The sequence below is a fragment of the Morus notabilis genome, unplaced genomic scaffold (assembly GCF_000414095.1).
Source record: "Morus notabilis unplaced genomic scaffold, ASM41409v2 Scaffold348, whole genome shotgun sequence".
Taxonomy (NCBI): Eukaryota; Viridiplantae; Streptophyta; class Magnoliopsida; order Rosales; family Moraceae; genus Morus; species Morus notabilis.
The window spans coordinates 567,304-589,312 of record NW_010361555.1 but is presented as its reverse complement, the minus strand read 5'-3'; the positions used below and the strand labels follow the sequence as shown (position 1 = coordinate 589,312).

General features: G+C 36.6%; 3 protein-coding genes across 3 annotated transcripts; 2 read left to right on the top strand and 1 right to left on the bottom strand.

Annotated features, from left to right (window-relative positions):
* The first annotated feature begins 29 nt into the window (after positions 1 to 29).
* On the top strand, positions 30 to 9,736 carry LOC21401608 (glutamate receptor 2.8). The gene is given in 6 exon segments (XM_024166922.1): positions 30 to 333; positions 1,538 to 1,843; positions 6,440 to 7,752; positions 7,996 to 8,308; positions 8,418 to 8,824; positions 8,920 to 9,736. Coding segments are annotated over 6 exon segments (3,240 nt in total). The 3' UTR covers positions 9,517 to 9,736.
* A 2,663-nt stretch (positions 9,737 to 12,399) lies between these two features.
* Positions 12,400 to 16,768, top strand: LOC21401607 (glutamate receptor 2.7). The gene is made up of 5 exons (XM_010100106.2): positions 12,400 to 12,610; positions 13,419 to 14,773; positions 15,065 to 15,377; positions 15,490 to 15,887; positions 16,146 to 16,768. The coding sequence occupies exons 1-5, from the start codon at positions 12,403 to 12,405 to the stop codon at positions 16,653 to 16,655; spliced, it is 2,784 nt and encodes a 927-aa protein (XP_010098408.2). The 5' UTR covers positions 12,400 to 12,402; the 3' UTR covers positions 16,656 to 16,768.
* Positions 16,769 to 17,142: 374 nt separating this feature from the next.
* On the bottom strand, positions 17,143 to 21,614 carry LOC21401606 (histidine kinase 5). The gene is given in 11 exon segments (XM_024166937.1): positions 17,143 to 17,265; positions 17,430 to 18,524; positions 18,628 to 18,731; positions 18,924 to 19,270; positions 19,433 to 19,482; positions 19,601 to 19,731; positions 19,872 to 20,078; positions 20,191 to 20,364; positions 20,367 to 20,604; positions 20,715 to 20,771; positions 20,886 to 21,614. Coding segments are annotated over 11 exon segments (3,255 nt in total).
* Between the last annotated feature and the right edge of the window lie 395 nt (positions 21,615 to 22,009).

The following is a 22,009-nucleotide window of genomic DNA, read 5'->3' as shown; positions in this document are numbered from 1 at the left end:
TGAACGCCACAGTTTTCCAACTTTCAGACATGATGATCAAGAAGAAAGATCACGTAGTCCCAGTGATTTTTGTTTTTGTTTTGTTGGTTTGGCTTAGTACTAGAGTATTTTTGTTGGGCTCGGCGCAGAAGAGTAGTACAACAAATAATAACAGATCAATAGAAGTCAATGTTGGGGTGATTCTAGACTTGGAAACGACGTTTGGGAAGATGGGGTTGCGCTGCATCAACATGGCAATCTCCGATTTCTATGCATCCAATCCTCACTACAACACCAGATTGATTCTCCACACTAAGGGCTCCAAATCTGATGTCGTTGGAGCTGCTGCTGCAGGTATTTATATATTAATGTTAATTTCTCATCATATATAAATATATATATATATATATAAGTGTGTGTATACATGATCTCCAACATATATACGATTTACATATATCATATATCCTTCAATACTTCGATTGTGAGTTTTTGCCAGTTGGGTATATCACATCTTTGAAATATCACTGTGATAAGTTGCTAAATCTTACAATTAATCTCTTCCTCCGTGGTTTATACTTTTCTTTCGCCTCCAGCTATTTAGTTATATGATCAAGTTGCCATATTTGTATGTATATGTATGTGTGTGTGTGTGTGTGTGTGTATATATATATTTATTTATTATGTAGCTTTTTCCATGCATATAGATATTTGGTTGTATATTTGTTTTCTTGTCCATTCTCTTCTTACATTAATCTCTTTTTTAAAATTATAAACTACATATACATTTTTTTCTTTAACTTCTGATATAATTTTCAACTCTTTATAAAACTACATATATACACTCTGTTCTCCGTTTATTTTGCTGTACATCGTTTATTTTGCTTATTGAAAGTTGTCTTTTTACTAGTTAGTTCCTCAGCCTTTTTATCATTCAAGCCCTAATAGAGATTGTTGGACTTCCGTTACCAACACTCAGCCTTAGCCTTAAGGTGTACACTGAAGCCGTCAATTCATCCAATCCACGTAATTCAATCTAATCCATCGAATTGAATTAGACTAATTTTAGATTAATAATGGATTGAGATTTTTCCAATCCGCATTAAGAATTAGATTAGATAGAGAGAGAGAGAGAGAGAGAGAGAGAGAATGAAGTCCTTTTTGAATATGCAAATAGAAAGCATCGAAAGATATATAAAATAGGCCCCCATTCTTAAGGCAATTAAAGAAATACCGTTCCACACCTCTAGGCTAAACTTCAAAAAATATCGCATTTTGACTACTTCCACAATGTGCACAAGATGCACAACTTTTGGTAAGACATTCCCAAAACAGGTCATATATACATATATATTTGATGAATATATATATATATATGTACGTTTTTCCTTTATTTTATAATTTATTGGTCGAAGATGGCTTTATAATCCAGATGTGTAGCTTTCAAAGGAAACTGTAGTAGCTTCCTGCATATTCTATATGGTCGTTATAAATAAGTAAAGCGCGAGCGCGGTTTCATGATTTTGCTCGTAACTGAACGCCACAGTTTTCCAACTTTCAGACATGATGATCAAGAAGAAAGATCACGTAGTCCCAGTGATTTTTGTTTTTGTTTTGTTGGTTTGGCTTAGTACTAGAGTATTTTTGTTGGGCTCGGCGCAGAAGAGTAGTACAACAAATAATAACAGATCAATAGAAGTCAATGTTGGGGTGATTCTAGACTTGGAAACGACGTTTGGGAAGATGGGGTTGCGCTGCATCAACATGGCAATCTCCGATTTCTATGCATCCAATCCTCACTACAACACCAGATTGATTCTCCACACTAAGGGCTCCAAATCTGATGTCGTTGGAGCTGCTGCTGCAGGTATTTATATATTAATGTTAATTTCTCATCATATATAAATATATATATATATATAAGTGTGTGTATACATGATCTCCAACATATATACGATTTACATATATCATATATCCTTCAATACTTCGATTGTGAGTTTTTGCCAGTTGGGTATATCACATCTTTGAAATATCACTGTGATAAGTTGCTAAATCTTACAATTAATCTCTTCCTCCGTGGTTTATACTTTTCTTTCGCCTCCAGCTATTTAGTTATATGATCAAGTTGCCATATTTGTATGTATATGTATGTGTGTGTGTGTGTGTGTGTGTATATATATATTTATTTTTTATGTAGCTTTTTCCATGCATATAGATATTTGGTTGTATATTTGTTTTCTTGTCCATTCTCTTCTTACATTAATCTCTTTTTTAAAATTATAAAATATAAAATTTGCATAATTATTATTTAATCGTATCTTCATCCTAATAATAACGCTTTAAAGAAAATTCTTTTATGAAAAAGACGTATGTACAAATATTGGGAGATCCCCGAATAAGTCTAGAAGTCCACCTATTGACTGATAATTTTATGAATATTCTTTTGGATTATTTTTAAAAATGTCCCATAAAATATGTTATCTTATTTTAACGTGTCCTTAATTTTTTAAAACACTTCAAAAAACTCTATCTATAAAAAATTTATCAAAATACCCCACCCAAACGGTTTTGCTGATGACAAGGCATGTAATTACAACAAATCCACTGACGTGGCATGCCATTAAAACTTAATTAAAGACATTAATTTTTGAAAAATAATTAAATATTAGAAACATTAATAAATGAGTAATTAAAATAAAAGAAAAAAAGACCCTTAACCTGACCCAAACATCGTCTCCTTCCACCCCCAATTCCTCAAACCTAATTCTTGACCAATACCAAACCCTAATCCCCACCACTACCAACCATGCTTACTCCTCCTCTTTCCTCCACTAGTCTCGCAATTCCTTCCTCACCTCCAACCACATGGATTACCGCAACCTCGTCCTCCCTCCTGAGTCGACTCGCTCAATCTCAACCTCAAACTAGCTCTGTCAAACCCAAATTTTTGGTGAAGGAGAAGGGGAATAAGACTTGGTGCTCAAGAGGCGAATAGGTCAAAACTAAGACCTGCACATAGAGGGAAATGATGGTTGACAATGGAAATTGTTTCTCAATCCGTATAATCCATCAATCTAAAATATATATACTATATATATTTATATATTTATATATTTATATATTTTTAATAATATATATAAGAGATTCTTCTTAATTGTATATATAGATATTTAATTATATATGTGTTATGTTAGATTGTGTTGTAATGAATTGTGGAAGTATTTAAATTTTATGTTATATTATGTTTGTGTTTAATTTTGTATTTAATTTCATGAGAATATAGAAAACATAGATCAATCTGCCAATTTATATAATATAATCCGTAAATTTAGATTGAATTGAGAGTCTAACGAATTGATAGCGGATTGAGATTTTTGAAATCTATATAAATAGATTAGATTACAGATTGATCTTAAATTCGTATAATCCGATCCGTGTACACTCCTAACTCGCCTACCCTCGCCTACCCGATTAAAGAATCTGTCTTACTTCACTACGCGGTTGGGAAGAAGATCGCATTTGACTTTGAATTATTATAAAAATGAAACAAAAATAATACACGTAAGTTATATATAATATTTTGAGTGTATATATATACACGTATGAAATAGTAGTATTCTAACTGTATATGTTCTGCAAGGTCACTAGAAATCAGCAGGCAATATAAAATTTGCATAATTATTATTTAATCGTATCTTCATCCCAATAATAACGCTTTAAAGAAAATTCTTTTATGAAAAAGACGTATGTACAAATATTGGGAGATCCCCGAATAAGTCTAGAAGTCCACCTATTGACTGATAATTTTATGAATATTCTTTTGGATTATTTTTAAAAATGTCCCATAAAATATGTTATCTTATTTTAACGTGTCCTTAATTTTTTAAAACACTTCAAAAAACTCTATCTATAAAAAATTTATCAAAATACCCCACCCAAACGGTTTTGCTGATGACAAGGCATGTAATTACAACAAATCCACTGACGTGGCATGCCATTAAAACTTAATTAAAGACATTAATTTTTGAAAAATAATTAAATATTAGAAACATTAATAAATGAGTAATTAAAATAAAAGAAAAAAAGACCCTTAACCTGACCCAAACATCGTCTCCTTCCACCCCCAATTCCTCAAACCTAATTCTTGACCAATACCAAACCCTAATCCCCACCACTACCAACCATGCTTACTCCTCCTCTTTCCTCCACTAGTCTCGCAATTCCTTCCTCACCTCCAACCACATGGATTACCGCAACCTCGTCCTCCCTCCTGAGTCGACTCGCTCAATCTCAACCTCAAACTAGCTCTGTCAAACCCAAATTTTTGGTGAAGGAGAAGGGGAATAAGACTTGGTGCTCAAGAGGCGAATAGGTCAAAACTAAGACCTGCACATAGAGGGAAATGATGGTTGACAATGGATTTGGTGCTCGTGTGGCGGAGGGAAATCGTGGCGGTTAAGCTGGTTTGTAGCTAGGCTTCCAAAGATGGATCTGGTTCATAGCAACCCATCGAGCCATCTCAGGTCACGGGAGATCTCTACGTTTGTCTCGACGACGCTCGGAGATTCGAGTTTTGAGATTGAGAGTCATTTTTATGGATTTTCGTTTGATTTGGATGAGAAATAAAATGTTATTGATGGTGTTGATTGGGGATGGGTGTGGCTGGGCTCGGAGGACGGAAAGGTGAGTTTCATCGGAGTTGGGCAGCGTCGGAGAAGGCCTCGCGAAGGCGAGTCTCAACGGTGAGATGAAGATGGTCGTCGGATTTTTTTTTTTTTTTTTTTGGATGTGGAGAATCAGAGAAGAGGTTTTCAATTTTTTATTAATTATTTTTTTAAATCCCATTTTTATTTGCTTTTTATTTTTTTATTATTTAATAATTTTATAGATTTAATTAGAATTTAATAGCTATAGTTAATTTTTAACAACATGATGCATAAGCAATCTGTTAGACGGAACAGGATGGGAGGCATTTTGAACTGTTTTTTTTTATATATTAAGGGATGTTTTGAATTGTTTTTTATATATAAAGATGTTTTGAATTGTTTTTAAAAGTTAAAGAAAATTTAAAATATAGTATATATTTAAGGGATATTTATGAAAATAATTTATTTTTTTATACTTCAAAATTAAGAAAAAGAAAAAGGTAAGAAGTTGAGGGCTTGTTCTTTTGAGTGAAAAACTCAAAAAAAAAAAAAATAACTCGAGTTACAACTTTATTCGAGTTCATGTTTTTTTAAATTTAAATTCGAGTTCAAACTCGAGTTTATGACTAAAACTCGAGTTCAAATTTTCCCTTCAACTCGAGTTTAGAAACTCGAACTCAAATTAATGAACAGTATTTTTTCTATTCTTAAAAATGTTATAATTTTTTCGTTTTAATTATGATTGAGATGATTTTTTTCTATGCGTTGACAATGAAAAGACGAATAAAACCTGACCCATATACCCTATTAAAATTTTTCATCAACATTGAGTTTTTATTAAAATACTATCTAAATACAAATTTAAGTTTTGATTCATTCAAACACAAACTTAAAAAGATTCTTATCTCAAACCATAATTCAAATGTACACAATCAAACACAACTTCAAGTTACAAGTTCAACTCAAGTTATAACTCAAATTCAACTCAAGAATTATACTCAAGTTAAACTCTAAAAGAACAAACCCTAAATCTCTGAAGTTCTGAGTAAATGTAAGACAAGTAGACCCAACCGACTAATTTTTGTTCCCCAACTGACTTAAAAATAAATAAATAAATAAATAAATAAATAAGTGAGGGAGACATATAATAGTATAATTGTTAGTTACGTTGAAATATAATAAAAAATTAAAAATTTTACAAATATAAAAGTTAAACTTGTTATAATAATTATCATGTAATCTTATTATATAATATAAAACGCTAAAATCATTATCATCATCATTAAAACGCGAAAATATTTTCATATTTCAATCCCACTTTTACAAGCATGTCATTTAGTGCTAGCCAACTTAGTCGTTATTTGGCCTTTTTTTTTTTTTTTTTTATTTGGAAGCAAATCAGGGCAGAAAACAGTAATAATAGAGTATGAATCTTCAAAACATTTAAAGCCTCGGTAAAAACAAAAACAAAAACAAAAAACTTAAGAAATTTACGAAACCATATATATACATATATTACTTAAGCCAACGGCAAGCGAAAAGAAAATATAAGAGATCTTTTGTTTATAGGGAAAAGAAATTAATCTTTAAAATAATCAAGCCAAAATAAAATAAAATACAAGAGATCTTTTGTTTATAGGAAAAGAAATTAATCTTCAAATTAATTTTATCTGTGTATTATTTAGGAAACAAATAATTTGTAAACTTGCTAAGTTTTATTTCTCTTGTTTTCCAATTAAGCAATCATCAATCTAATGGAAATTCTTCCCTAAAACTAATGGATAAGGTAAATTCTCTAATTTTCTCAAAAATAACAGTTTTGGACCTAATCAAGAACGTTCAAGTACAAGCAATAATTGGGCCAGTAACATCAATGGAGACCAACTTCATAATCGATCTCAGAGAAAAAGCCCAAGTCCCAATCATTACATTCTCCGCCAAAAGCCCATCTCTCGCCTCCCTGCGGAGCTCCTACTTCTTCCGAGTCGCCGCGAACGACTCGGCTCAGGTCGGCGCCATCGGCGCCATCGTCAAGGCCTTCGGATGGCGGCAAGTCGTCCCGATCTACGTCGACAACGAGTACGGCGAGGGCGTCATTCCGTACCTCACCGACGCCTTACAAGCCGTCGACGCGCGCGTGCCCTACCGGAGCGTGATCCCACCGGCGGCCTCCGATGACTACATCACCGCCGAGCTTTACAAGCTCATGACAATGCCGACAAGAGTCTTCGTCGTCCACATGTTGCCGGATCTCGGGTCTCGGATTTTTGCCAAGGCGGAGGAGATCGGAATGATGAGCGACGGTTACGTTTGGATTGTGACCGATGGAATCTCCGATTTCATGAGCACCTTAAATTCATCTGTCCTCGAATCCATGCTAGGCATTTTAGGAGTGAAGTCTTACGCTCCGAAGACGAAGGCGCTTGAGAATTTCACCACCAGATTCCACCGCGAGAATCCGACGGTTCCGTTGGTCGTCTTCGGGCTCTGGGCGTATGACACCGTTTTCGCCTTGGCCATAGCGGTCGAGGAGATCACGAAAACCGCTAACTTCAATTTCAAACGGACGAACTTTTCTAGAAATTCCACCGATTTGGAATCCTTCGGGATTTCTGAAGACGGTCCGGAACTCGTCGAGGCATTGTCAAGGACGAGATTCAGAGGCCTTTCTGGAGATTTCAAGCTTGTAAACGGGCAATTACAGACGCCTACTTATGAGATAATTAATGTTAATGGAAGCGGGGAAAGAAGACTAGGGTTTTGGACGTTTGAGAGTGGATTGATGAGAAAGTTGGATTTGAGAAATCGAAGCACATATTCTACTTCTAATACGAGCTTAGGACCTATAATTTGGCCTGGGGATTCGAACTCTATTCCCAAAGGATGGCAGATTCCGACGCAAGGGAAGAGATTGAAGATAGGTGTTCCGGTGAAGAAAGGCTTTGAGGAGTTTGTGAATGTGTCGTTTCCTTTCTCAAACGATACTGTTACAGGGTACAGTATAGATGTGTTCAAGGCCGTTTTAGGTGCTCTGCCTTATTCTGTTTCGTTCGAGTTTGTTCCCTTTGCGAATGCCCAAGGCAAGGCTGCTGGCACTTACAATGATTTCGTCTACCAAGTGTTTGTTGGGGTAATTATTTGCTCTTTTTCACTCTCTATTTTTTGTTATTATCAATGGGCTTAATATGCATTTTGATGGGCAAACCTTACATAGTAACATAAAGAAGTAAAAGGTATTCTTTTAGACATTGATTGAAAAACATGTTGAAGTACATAATTCTATATTAGGTTTATAGGTTTACCTGTGTAGGTGTCTTTTTTTTTTCTCTGTAACACTATTAAAAGCTAAATGTATTATGTCCTTATTTGATAGAACTTGGATGCGGCAATTGGGGACATAACGATCAGAGCAAATAGGTCTTTGTATGTGGACTTCACATTGCCATATACAGAATCTGGTGTATCAATGATAGTACCATTTAAAAAAGATAAAAGCAAAAGTGCATGGGTGTTCATGGAGCCTCTGACTTGGGATCTTTAGGTAGCAAGTGGATGTTTCTTCATTTTTATTGGGTTTGTTGTGTGGATTCTTGAACATCGTATAAATGAAGACTTCCGCGGGCCCCCACATCATCAAGTTGGAACAAGCTTTTGGTACTCTTTCTCTATCATGGTTTTTGCACATCGTAAGTTCTTTGGACTTGTTTTCCTTCATTTTTAGAACTGAAGAAATGCTCCGTGCAATTAGGACCAATCAAGGATAACCATGTATTTATCTTTTTTTGTTGTTTGCAGGGGAAAAAGTTGTGAGTAACTTGGCAAGGTTTGTGGTGATCATATGGTGCTTTGTGGTGCTTATACTCACTCAAAGCTACACCGCTAGTTTGACTTCGCTTTTAACGGTTCAACAGCTGCAACCAAGAGTTACCGACGTGAACCAGCTCCTGAAGAACAGGGAGAACGTCGGCTTCCAATCAGGTTCTTTTGTCGAAGGAATTCTAAAGCAACTGGGCTTCGACGAGTCCCAATTCAAGAGATACAATTCTCCTGAAGAATTATATAAACTCTTTGCGAATGGGAGCAGAAAGGGTGGTATATCTGCTGCTTTTGATGAAAACCCGTACATGAAGCTTTTTCTTGCAAAATATTGCTCCAAGTTTACCATGGTTGAACCAACATTTAAAGCTGATGGCTTTGCATTTGTGAGATATTTTTCCGACCTTTTCTCTTGCATATCTTTTTGTTTTCACTTATACAAACTTAATTGAATATCTATGTGATTATATGTTTTTACCAGGTCTTCCCAAAGGGTTCACCTTTGGTTCCTGACATTTCAAGGGCAATACTAACAGTGACGGAGGGAAATCAAATGAAGGACATTGAAAAGATTTGGTTCAAAAAAGAACCCAGCTGTCCAGACCCCAACAACAAGTATTATTCCCAAAGTCTCGGCCTCGAAAGCTTTAAGGGACTTTTCCTAATCGCCGGCATTACGTCATTATCAGCTCTAATCATATACGTGGCCATGTTTCTTTACGAGCAAAGAGATGTCTTCATGAGCTCTGATCTAGAGGCTTCTCTTTGGAAGAGAATTCAAACCGTTTTTATCAATTTTGACCAAAAGGACCTGAGATCACATACTTTCAAAAAGAGCGAAGTGGGAGACAGATGCATTGCCGATGTAGTATCATCTCCGAACACCAACTGCCCGCCAAGTCCTTCGAGCTATTCAGTTCATACTGATTCGAACTTTGTGTTTACGGAGCAAGGAACGCCTTCAGGAACTGAGAATGACCCTACAAGCCCAAATGGTGCTCAATCAACTGACGAAGAAATAGTTTCTGATGTAGAGCTTACTTTCCCCAGGCAAATGACGTCCATAACTCCTTATTAGAAGCCAGATGAATGAAAATATAGGCAGTAAAAATTATTGATTGATTACCCTAAGATTTTTATAAACTCATGTCAGCTACACAGAAACTACACCTCAACTAAATTAGCTTGAGTTTTTAGGCGTTTGTAGTTGTGAATAATAATGTATAAGTAGATTTTAACTTTTTTGTTGTAACTTGTAAATATGTAAATATATTTCTCGCTCATAGCGATTTCATAAACTATGACGTAGAGATCGAAAACAACCAGATTCCAACTCGGAATTGGCAGAAAAATGAAGGAGATTCAAGTGGAATCGACCCTTTTATATTAGTATTAAGTGGAGCTGAGCTCAAGACTCACAATGTCTATAATATGAATATACTCAGCTAGATTTCTCAAATATCCAGCAACACACTAAATGGCACGCATACCAAAACTCCAGGACAGTAAAAGTCCCAAACGACAAAGCACTCGACAAAATGACAACAAGAAATTAAATCAAACGACAATTGAAAACATATAGATAAGCGGCGGTTGGTCGGCCTCAGTTGCTGCTGCATCAGATTAACTTTTGTCTTGGCGTTTGGAATGATGCAACTTGGCCATGGCTTTATTTTACATCTTGCCATTCACCTGTTCACCAATTATTTTTTTATTAATTTGAAACTAGTAAGATTTTTTTTTTTTTTGTTTTTTTGAGCAAGAACCACACTAGGGGTTTAAAATGGACTTGGAGGTTTGAATCATCCTCCTTTAAATCTATACCAAATATGATTTTGGACCTTGGGCTGCCATTTGAATTGGATTTTTTGGTTCTTCAATACCATGAAAATAACAAAAATGGCATAGATGATAAAATGCTTCTTTGATTCAGTAATGAGTACATTCAGGGTCCGTTTAGTTCGATGATTTGAGTATTTAATTCGAGTTGATATGTAACTTTAAGTGAAAGCTTTTTACTGTAGTAAAAAAGTTAAAAATGACTGTTTTTTAGAGCTTTTTACTGTAGCAAAACACGAATTCTAAACTCAAATCGGTGAAATGAACGGAGTCTCGGACATTCAATACCATGAAAATAACAAAAATGGCAGACATGATAAAATGCTTCTTTGATCCAATAATGAAAACATTCCGATGACGACTCACAAAATTAAATTAATTTTAACACACTATTACCCATACTCGTATACTAAAAAGTAAGTAAATAATTGAAAACAACAAAAATGGCAGAGATGATAAAATGCTTTTAATCCAGTAATGAAAACATTCTGACGACGACTCGCAAAAATAAATTAATATTAGCACCCTATATAAGAAAAAGGGATATTTATATTTTTATATCTTATATTTTGGTTTTATTCAAAAATTATACTTTCAGTTTTTAATTTTATTAAATGTATATTTTTAAATTAAATTAAATATTTAAATCTATACTTTATCTCATTCAATAATTGATTTTGATCTTTAAAATGATCTAGGATGTTTGGTAGAGGGATTCGTTCCCTGATTCGAATCATGATTCGTGGTTCGCTACAGTATTTTCTCTCACAAAAAATTCACGTAAATCAAAAATAATTCAAATCACATAGTTTGAATTCTCCAACCAAACATCTTTAAGAAAAAGTGAAAAAAGAAAACTAAAACATTAAATAAAAAGCAAAAAAAAAAAAACTATTTTAAGGGTATTTTGCATATTATTAAGGTCAAAACTGCGGTTTAACTTTTTTTTTTTCTTTTAGTTTTTCTTTCCTTTTAATATTTTTTATTAAGGGTATTTTAGATATTATAAAAGTTAAAATTGAAAATTAACCGTATAAAAGTATAAATTTATGTATTAAACTTTTGTTTCGGCGTTTGGAATGATGCAACTGGCCATGGCTTTATTTGTAAACTCGGAAGATATTTTTTTTTTATCTTTTTGAGCAAGAACTACACCGGCACCCCTTGAAATTGAAATTGCAGAACAAACCCATGACCGAAATATTTTATGACAAACTGTTTTTCTTCCTTGTCTTGGTCCTCATTGTTTGGCGCCATGGACACTTTCCCTGTGACCAAGACAAGGTCGGTGGTTCCTAACACAACTCAAACTCCATTGTCCCAATCTCCAGTTTAACGGGAACAGACCGAACAACCGTAGCTTCTTCCCTTGCCATGATCAGTCAAACCGTCCTTTTCATATGCATACACATCGCTGCTTGGCTTCTTTCATAATCATACCTTTTGAGTTAAGCCAAGCATTCCCTCGTCTGAGTGTTGATGCTTTGGATGGTGTTTTTTATATCTAAAAATTAATTCTCTAGCCGTTAAAATTTATATTTAATAAAAACTATAAAAAATTATTTTTAAAGAATTTTTTAAAAAATTTATAGTCAAAATCAGAATCAGTATAAATGTAACTTTAATTTTTAAATTATACAGTAATCATTGAAGTTCAATTAATGAAATTTTTATAATACTCATAATATTTTTAAAATTAATACTTATATAATTACAATTTACGAAATATTTAACTGCTTTCTTTCTGTAATAAATTTTTTTTTTTTCCGGCATAACTAATAATAATTTTTCTAATTACCAACCCTCAGACATGCACATTAATTAGTTATAAGTCGACAAAAATGCTCACAACATTTTCTTCCAACACAAAGAAGGAAACAACCATTCACAAAAGTCAATTCCTTCATCGTCAAAGACACTCAACAAAATATTAAAAAATATATATAAATGAATAAAAAAGAGGAACCACTCATATATAAAGAAGTAGTCCACCTGCTCATCAGCGCCAAAGATGATTTTCAAAGCATCCAAAAAGGCTTCAAGCATGGCTAAAAAGAAGCCAAACACCCGTGTTTTTGGGCTCTCTGTTTGTTTCACCGCTCGTTTCATGATATTGACGTGGATCATGTTCTCGGCGATGGCGCAAAATAACTCGACAACGGAAGTAAACGTGGGAGTTATTCTGAACTTGGATACAGGGGTTGGGAAGGTGGGGCTGAGCTGCCTCAAAATGGCTCTCTCAGATTTCTACAATTCCCGCTCTTTCTACAACACTCGTCTCGTCCTTCATGTAAGGGACTCCAACAAAGATGTCGTCAAAGCTGCTTCTGCTGGTATTCCTCTGTCTTTGCGTGTATAATATCGCTCTTCTATTGTTTGACAAGGATTCCTAGACCATGCTCATTGTTTTAGATTGTTCTATGATTAACTGCATTAGTTGTTCGCTTATTGATAATTAAAAAACAAGAGTTTAGATCTTGTTCATTTCTTGGTGATAATAGTTGAGAACCATTTCTTAGGCAGGGAATAGAGAAAGGAATATTTGACAACCGACTGTTTTTCTAGGATGACTTTTTGCTTTTATTTTTTAAGTCTAGACCTCGTTCACTTTACGGATTTAAATTTTTAATTTGAATTGAGATGTGATATTTTTTAAAAAAATTTTAATGTAATAAAAAAAATTAAATGTGACATTTTAAATGACTTCAAGTCTTTGACTTTATTTTAAGGGAATTCTTTTCCTTCAATTTATTGTAGATTGATTTCTGACTTTTTCTTCTTTTAACTTTTAAGAATATACGACTCTTTCAAAAAAGTTACATAAATCACTTTCGTAAAGACTAGGTTTTTTTTAAAATTTTTAAAATGCTTAAATCTGATATTATTATTTTTTTAAAGTAAATATCATGGAATTTGCTTCATAAACACGCATGGCTGCAAAAGGCTCTGAAGTAGTATTTTTGAAAAAGAAAAGTAACTGTTATGGATTTTTGTTTTGCCAAATTCTATAAATTTCCATTTCATTTGATTGAAATACAATTTTACAATTTACATCACGTAACATATATAAAATAAAAAAATAAAAACGTTTCAAAACAAAAAGATTACCCTGTTTTTTTTTTTTTTTTTTTTTTCAAACAGCCCTGGACCTGATGAATAACGAGAAAGTGGAAGCAATCATTGGTCCCCAAACCTCAATGCAGGCCAATTTCGTGATCAACCTCGGCGGACAAGCTCACGTGCCCATCATCTCCTTCTCCGCAACAAGCCCTGCTCTCTCTTCTCTTCGCAGCCCCTACTTCTTCCAAGCAACCCAAAACGACTCTTCCCAAGTCAACCCCATAACCGCATTAGTCCAAGCTTTTGGTTGGCGACAAGTCGTTCCCATCTACGTCGACAACTACTACGGCGAATCTTTCATCCCTTACCTCACCGACGCTCTCCAAAACGTCGACGTACGAGTCCCTTACAGAAGCGCTGTTCCTCCTAGAGCCACCGACGAGCAAATAGCTTCCGAGCTTTACAAGCTCATGACAATGCAGAGCCGGGTCTTCGTCGTCCACATGTTGCCCCATCTCGGGTCTCGGCTTTTCGCCAAGGCGGAGGAGATCGGGTTGATGGAGAAAGGGTGTGTTTGGATCGTCACGAATGGTTTAGCCGAGTTGTTGAATAGTACGGTCGTTGGTTCAATGCAGGGGGTGTTGGGTGTGAAGACTCATGTGGGAAGGAGAAAAGAGTTGGAGAGTTTTAGAGTGAGGTGGAAAAGGCAGTTCCAAAGAGAGAATCCTGGTGTTGTTGATGCGCCTGAGCTTAATGTTTTTGGATTGTGGGCTTATGATGCTGCTTTTGCACTCGCCATGGCGGTTGAGAAGGTTGGTGGGAGGAATGGTAATGGTTATGCTAGTTCAGGCTTTGTGCATTATGATTCTGAAAACTCTTCTACTCAGCTTGACACTTTTGGGGTGTCTCGGAACGGTAGGAAACTTCGTGATGAGCTTTTGGCGATTCGGTTTAGAGGCCTGACTGGGGAGTTCAGCATGGTAAGTGGGCAACTTCAGTCGTCGACTTTTGAGGTTGTGAATGTGAATGGCAATGGGGAAAGGCTGGTGGGTTTTTGGTCACCGCAATCTGGACTTACTAGAAAGTTGAATGTGGCCGCAAATGCAAGTGTTGTTTATTTGACTTCGGAGTCGAATCTAGGACCTGTTATCTGGCCGGGAGATTCTCTGTCCGTTCCCAAGGGATGGGTGGCGCCAACAAATGGGAAGAAATTGAGAGTGGGGGTGCCAGTGAAGTCTGGCAATTCTAGTTTTGTCAAGTTGATAAAAGATCCTAGTACCAACAGAACACAGTTTACTGGGTTCTGCATAGAGGTCTTCAATGCTGTGATTGATCAAATGCCTTGTGCAGTTCCTTTTGATTTCATACCATTTTCAAAGCCTAATGGTGAGAGCGCTGGTTCTTACAATGATATGATTTATCAAGTGTATCTTGGGGTATTACTCTTTCTTCTCTACTTACTACTACTCTTAAGATACTACTATTAGTACTTTTGTTACTTAACGTGGAGGGATTCCATTAACTTACCAAAAAATGGATTCAACTAGAATCCAACCCTAATGATAAAAATCATGTAAATGAATGGAGAATTACATGAAAAAAGAGTTTTGGATCTTCATAAGTTTCGTTAAACCATATCCCGACACATGGTTTGCTTAAATGATATTTAAATCTAATCCTTTTTGTGCGACATGAATTGGTGTGGTAACAATTTCACCTTTTGACAGAACTTTGATGCAGTGGCAGCTGACATGACCATAATAGCAAACAGGTCCTTATATGTGGACTTCACACTGCCATACACCGATTCTGGTGTAACCATGATCGTGCCAATCAAATCCATGGAAATGAAAAACGCTTGGGTGTTCTTGAAGCCTTGGACTTGGGAACTTTGGGTGACAACATGTTGCTTCTTTCTGTTTGTTGGCTTTGTCGTTTGGCTTCTAGAGCACCGCATCAATAACGATTTCCGTGGCCCACCTTCGCACCAGGTTGGCACAAGCTTCTGGTTCTCCTTCTCCACCATGGTATTTGCACATCGTAAGTTAGTTTCCTCTACCTTCTTAATAATGTACAATGCCACAAAATATTCATCTCAAGCACTTCGTACACGGGTTTCAATCTGATCATAATCGTCATTTCTTGTTTGCAGGCGAGCAGGTTGTGAGCAACATGGCTAGAATAGTGTTGATTATATGGTGTTTTGTAGTTCTCGTACTTACTCAAAGTTACACAGCCAGTTTAACATCACTACTAACCGTTCAACAGCTACGACCAACTCTGACCAATGTGAATGAGCTCCTAAAGAATAAGGTGAATGTCGGTTTCCCGAATGGGTCTTTTGTCTTAGAAATGTTGAGAGAATTTGTCCCATTGGAACCATCTCAGATTAAGGTTTACAAATCCCTACAACATTTGGGAGAGCTTTTTGAAAATGGTGACATTGAGGCTGCTTTTGATGAAATTCCTTATGTGAAGCTCTTCATTGCGAAGCATTGCTCTAACTATGCCATGGTTGGACCAATCTATAAAACTGCCGGCTTTGGCTTTGTAAGCTCTCTCTCTCTCTCTCTCTCTCTCTCTTCTCACACACACACACACACACACCTCTCTCTCTCTCTCTCTCTCTCTCTCTCTCTCTCTCTCTCTCTCTCTCTCTCTCTTCTCACACACACACACACACACACACCTCTCTCTCTCTCTCTCTCTCTCTCTCTCTCTCTCTCTCTCTCTCTCTCACACACACACACAAAAAGCTTACAAAACTAGTGCACATTGTAATCTCTCTTCTTTTGTGCTTACTTGCAGGCCTTCCCAAGAGGTTCCCCTTTAGTACGTGATGTATCCAGGGCGATTTTAAATGTGACAGAAGGAAATAAAATGAAGGAAATTGAAAACGCATGGTTTACATCAGCTACCGCTTGTCCAGACTCCAGTGCGGCGGCTTCCTCCGCGAGTCTTGGCCTTAATAGTTTTTGGGGCTTATTCCTTATTGCCGGGAGTGCTTCCTTATCAACTCTCACAATATTTGTGGCTATGTTCCTCTACAAGCACAGGAAAATCTGGACACGCTTTGACCCTGAAGTCTCACTATGGCAAAAGATCAGAATGGTGTCGAAAATCTTTGACGAGAAAGATCTAAGCTCTCACACTTTTAGAAAGAATAGTGAGCTACAAAACAGAAGCCCTAATCATGTCATTGATGTTGTCAATGGTTCACCAAACAACAATTTCCCACCAAGTCCGTCAAGCTGTTCGAACCAGACAGAGTTCAACTTCACTGCCCATGAAGAGCCTGGAAGACCTTCCTCTACTTAAAAGGGCCCTTGGAAGAATTGATCATCAAGTACTCAAAATGGATGGCATCAAGACAGTCATCATTAGTGTAGACATATATAGGCGAATACAAGTTCTAATATAACCCAATAAAGCGCGCATCTTTAACATTGTGTATGTTTACAGTTGCACTTTATAGCATTACAAATCCCTATACAGTTAGGAATATAGATTCAATAAATTTTTTACCTGTATTTCCGCTTTCACTTTTCTAAAAATTTGCTTTCTTGTCGTAACACCTAATTAGACTGCGAGAGGTTTGTCCAATCCTTGGAAAACCGAACTAATATTTAAGATTTTCCGAGAGTAAAGATCTGTACAATTCATCACGAGATGCTAATGGCTAATACGAACATGATACATTGATTACAAAACTTTCCTACCATGCCGTCTTCCCTCTTTTCTTTTCTTCTTTTTTTTTCTTTTTTTTTTTATACACAAGCATAAATTTACAAGAATTAAGATATCATCAAGATAGATATTGTTCGAGACACTGTCTTAATTTTTGGAAAGTCACAGGCTTTGACACAAACGAGTCCATACCATTTTCATAACACTCTTCTGCACTCTCTGACAAAGCATTCGCGGTCATCTGCAATTTTCACCAACCAATTCTGTCAGAAAATGTAATACTAAAGACTTTCATATGTAAACCATGATGATGATGAAGAGGATAATAATAATCTTTAGCACTAAAATCCTGATCAATGCTTGAACTAGGGAGGCTTGAAACAATAATTATATGAAATTGCTCACCGCAACAATAGGGATTCGGTTTGTTGGACGCGTAATGCTCTGGCCATTCTGTAATCCTTCTGAAGAAGGCACATTAGATTCAATTCCAGCCTCCTCCGCAGCTTCCCAACTGCCAGTTTCCTCGAAGGAACGGATTATTCTTGTAGCTTGGAGGCCATTCATAACCGGCATACACACATCCTACAAGTTATGCATAACGCATGAATACCAAGGTTTTTAAAATTATTTTTTTAACTGAAACATAGAAAAAGAAATAAGAAAGATTTGAGATTCCATAAGAATTACCATCAAAACAAGACCGTAACTGCGCCGTTGAACTGCTCGCACAGCTTCGACCCCATTATTCACAACATCTATTTTGTGGCCTAATTGCTTCATCATTGACTGTGTCACCATAACATTGATCTTATTGTCCTCAACAAGAAGTATCTTTGGTTCCATGTTTGAATTCAGTACTTCTACGCTGATTTTCGATATCTGCTGAGAGCTTATTGTATCAGATTTCTCCTGCCTCTTAGATGCTTCTTGGGGCTTGTCCATATTTGGTGCTACATCCATTTCCCTACTTGACTCTGCATGGTGAGTTTGATCTGTCCAAGGATTTTGGAGTTTTTCGTTTGAGTCATTTTGACACTGTTTGCCTCCAGACGCTCCATCTTCATTATCAGGATCTGCACTGTGCCTTACTGAAGTTTCTGGTTCTGGTGATGTCTCTGCAGCACTAATTGATGAACAAGAATCCTCAACTGAAACTGTCTCTGTTGGTCTGCTGCTATTATAGGGAAAGGAGTAAGAGTTGCCAGAAAGCCCATTAAGCTTATGCGAGCTAATGTAGCCAATCTTGTGTGGTAGTAGTTTTGGCGTCCTGCTGGTTCCACTAGAATTGAAGAGAGAACCTAAAGTGCGTGGCTGGAATTCAAAATAGCTCTCGATTGTATCATCTGATGCAGCATCATGACTAGCCATATCCGAGAGCTCATCCGGATCATCAGAGCCATCACATGTGTTTGAAACCTTGTAAGGAAGTATAAACGTGAATGTAGAACCGAAGTGTTCTCGACTAGACACAGTGAGACGACCCCCCATCAGTTCAACCTATGCCAAATACATTGAAACTCAAGTTTTCAGCATTAAAAGGAGAATAATGAAAAAAATGAAAAGCAGTCTAAATATAGCATATGGGAAAAGAGGAGTTTACCAGTTGTTTGCATATAGCCAGTCCTAGTCCTGTCCCACCATATTTTCGAGCGTGATCAGCACTAACTTGCATGTATCTCTTGAACAAAGTAGGTATAGCATTTTCTGGTATGAGACATTTGAGAACTCGTAATTAGCAATTTCGAACAAGCAGAAATTATTCTAAAGTTGAAATAACCAAATGAAGCATAAACTAACAAAGGGGAAGAAAAAAAAAAACAGAGAGAGAGAGAAACCAACTATATGTTAGTATTACATGCCATTGGTTCAAGATAAACATAACAGACTAAAGCATACCTGGAATTCCAATTCCAGTGTCATACACATCACAGCGTATCCACACTGTGGTTTCAGCAGAATGAGATTGTTGATCCGTATCCTCAGTCCTCGGGGTTTCTGTCTTACTTGGGGTTCTAGGTTCATCCGAATGGTTCTGGCAAGAACCATTACTGTGACCATGATAACTTTTTCGATCACCGCTTGTTTGTGATGTTGGTTGATTCTCTTTTTGTCCATTTTCTTGAGTGACTGGTTGATCTGCATCAAGCTTTTGATGACATCCTTCTTGTTTTCCCCAGGTCGGAGTTGATATCACATAAAGCTTTATCCCAACCTTCCCTTCATGTGTAAACTTGACTGCATTACTGCAAAATGTAGAAACTCATTAATTTAGATGAAACATAAATGGTGCCTTAAACAATGAAAAGAAAGAACTATATCTAACATATATTATGATTAAAGTTTTTCCTTTCCTTCTTTTTGCTGAATATGGTGTGATTAAAGATTGATCCTTAAAGATTCAGTACCTGATCAAGTTGGTGAGAATTTGTCGAATCCTAAGAACATCTCCAATGACCTGTAGTTGTCAGAATATAAAAATGCTAAGCCTCACATCTATGTATCCATGTAGCAATGTGTTCAGTTCTGAGGAAGTAAATTGCATGAATCACACAGTTCATATGAAAAGCTCTTACCTCAACGGGAACGTCATCCGCAACATGACCTTCCAAGGTCAGCATTTTCTGCAGAGATGCTGCAGCAGACTGGAGTACATGCTTTACTACTTCTCTCGGTCGGAATTTTGTAGCTTCCAACTTCATCACTCCTGAAGGAGGGGGAAAAAATTGAGATTATCATTGTGTATGGCAGAGAATACCTCATGAACAGCTCAATCAAAGTAGTTAGTATTTACATTATAGATTGCAACAGACAATAAAACCTTGATGAAGTCAACAAATCTCGTACCTGACTCAACCTTTGAAAGGTCAAGGATGTCATTGATAAGTTGGAGAACTAAATCACCAGAAGACAACATGACGTCTAAGAGTTGGCGCTGCTCCTTATCAAGCTTGGTGGTGGAGAGAATCTCAGCCATGCTTACAACTCCAGAGAGAGGAGATCTTATCTCATGAGACATGGTTGCCAGCATTTGCTTAGCACGCATTGTCTCCTCTGAGAGAGAAATAAAAAGTGAAAAAAAAAAAAAAAGAGTATTAATTCTACTCCTGAGGCCAAATTATTTAAGGAAATCCACAACCCAACAGACTTCAACAAGAAATTGAACCTGTTATGTGAATTGTTTTGTTCAGTTCTGTTTCTTTGGCCTTTCTTACTGCTATCTCCTCCCTGAGCTTTGCCATCTTTTCCCTTTTCCTCACCTGGTGCCACAATGAGGAAAGCACTATTAGAAATTTTATCATCACTAGAAAAGTCTGACAAAATGACCACTTGGGAAAGAAATAGTATTCACCTGATCAGTGACATCCATCCCCATGTAATTTATACCAATTGTTTCCCCTGACTTGCTAAAGACTGGTTCAACATATATCAAAAAAGTCTTCGACCCGAATAGTTCTGTCTCGAATGTGATCTCCCTTTTCGCGGGTAATCCCTTCTCGAGAACTTCTCTCTTGAAATCTTGAGATTCTTTCACGCCAGATCCAGTAAAAATCTCAACGTCTGTTTTTCCTATAATGTCCTGAAAGAGAACAGTAAGTTTAAAAGTACTTATTTCGTTCCACTCAGTAAAAAATTACATGAACTTCTCATATCAAACCTTGACTAAGAACTGCAATGGCTACTAATTACCTCCTCTTGCAAACTTGGGAAGTGATTATAGATAAACCGATATCTCAACTCGTTGTCCTGAAAAATAATAATAATAATAAGAATAGAAAAGAAAAAAAAAAGATTATCAGAGAAATTCAAACAGTCACACTTGTAGGTGCTTAAGGTTTTGATTGTGCTTAATACAGTTACCTGATGACCAATAACAACAGGTGCGTTCTGAAGCACAAAGTGCAAGTAATTATCCGCTCTCTTCAAGATCTGAGACAACTCTTCCACTGGAGAGGATTGCCTTTCAAGATTTACAATGCTCTCTTGTAACTTTGCCATGAGAATCTGCTCTCTTTGCTTACTCGCCTCCAACAATTTCTCTAAATGCAAGGCTCTCTGCTTCCAGTGCACAACAGTATCATACTCAGCATCGATTTCAATCCCCTTGTTCTGCACAACGACATCATTTCTTATCCTAGGAACATCCGGCCATATGTCGTAGGCCCCGTCAAGAATCGAAATGGGATGCTTGTCGCCATATGTCTCCAAATCGAACAGATGCTCCTCTAGAATTTCCAACTTCTTGAGCTCAGCCTCCTGCCTTTGCTTGCTCAGAATGGCGAGCTCTTCTCTTAGGAGGCGCACGGCATTTGCCTGTTTGTACTCCCAGTGTTTAACAAGGTAAGCCAATTGAGAAGATCCCTTTTCACTATAGTTGGTGAGCTCCAAAAGACGCTTGAAATCAACTATGGTTGGCTCCTCCAGGATTGTCACCTCCTCTAACATGTCTTGGTCCCGCCCCGGCCTCTCTACGTTGAACTGTTTACCGGCGTCGTTTCCGATATCCTCCGGCCACATCGAAGGCAGGATTTCGACGTCCATTTCGATGTCCATTTCTTCCACATGGTTGGTCTCCATCTCGCAAACCATGAAACCTCACTTAACAGTATCATTCACTTTACCAAATTACCACCCACTTTTGTTACTAAATACTACTCATATGAGTTCAACTAAAAGTACTGTTCTAAAGGAACAATCCCGAATCAGTTTGATACCTGAAACAAGAAAGTTTTGGATTCCATTACGAAATTGTTTGTATTAATTTCGAACATACATGCATATTTTTAGTGGAACCTACAAATTCAAGTGAGTAGTTAAAAAAAAACAAAAACAAACAAACAAACAAACCAACAACAACAAAAATGTCAATAAATTACTCAACCATACAGAAGATCCGGTGAACAGTAACATGAAAAATTCAATCGATAAGCAGATTGAAAGGAGAATTTTGCCCGGACAAACCCATGTTATTGATAAGCAGATTG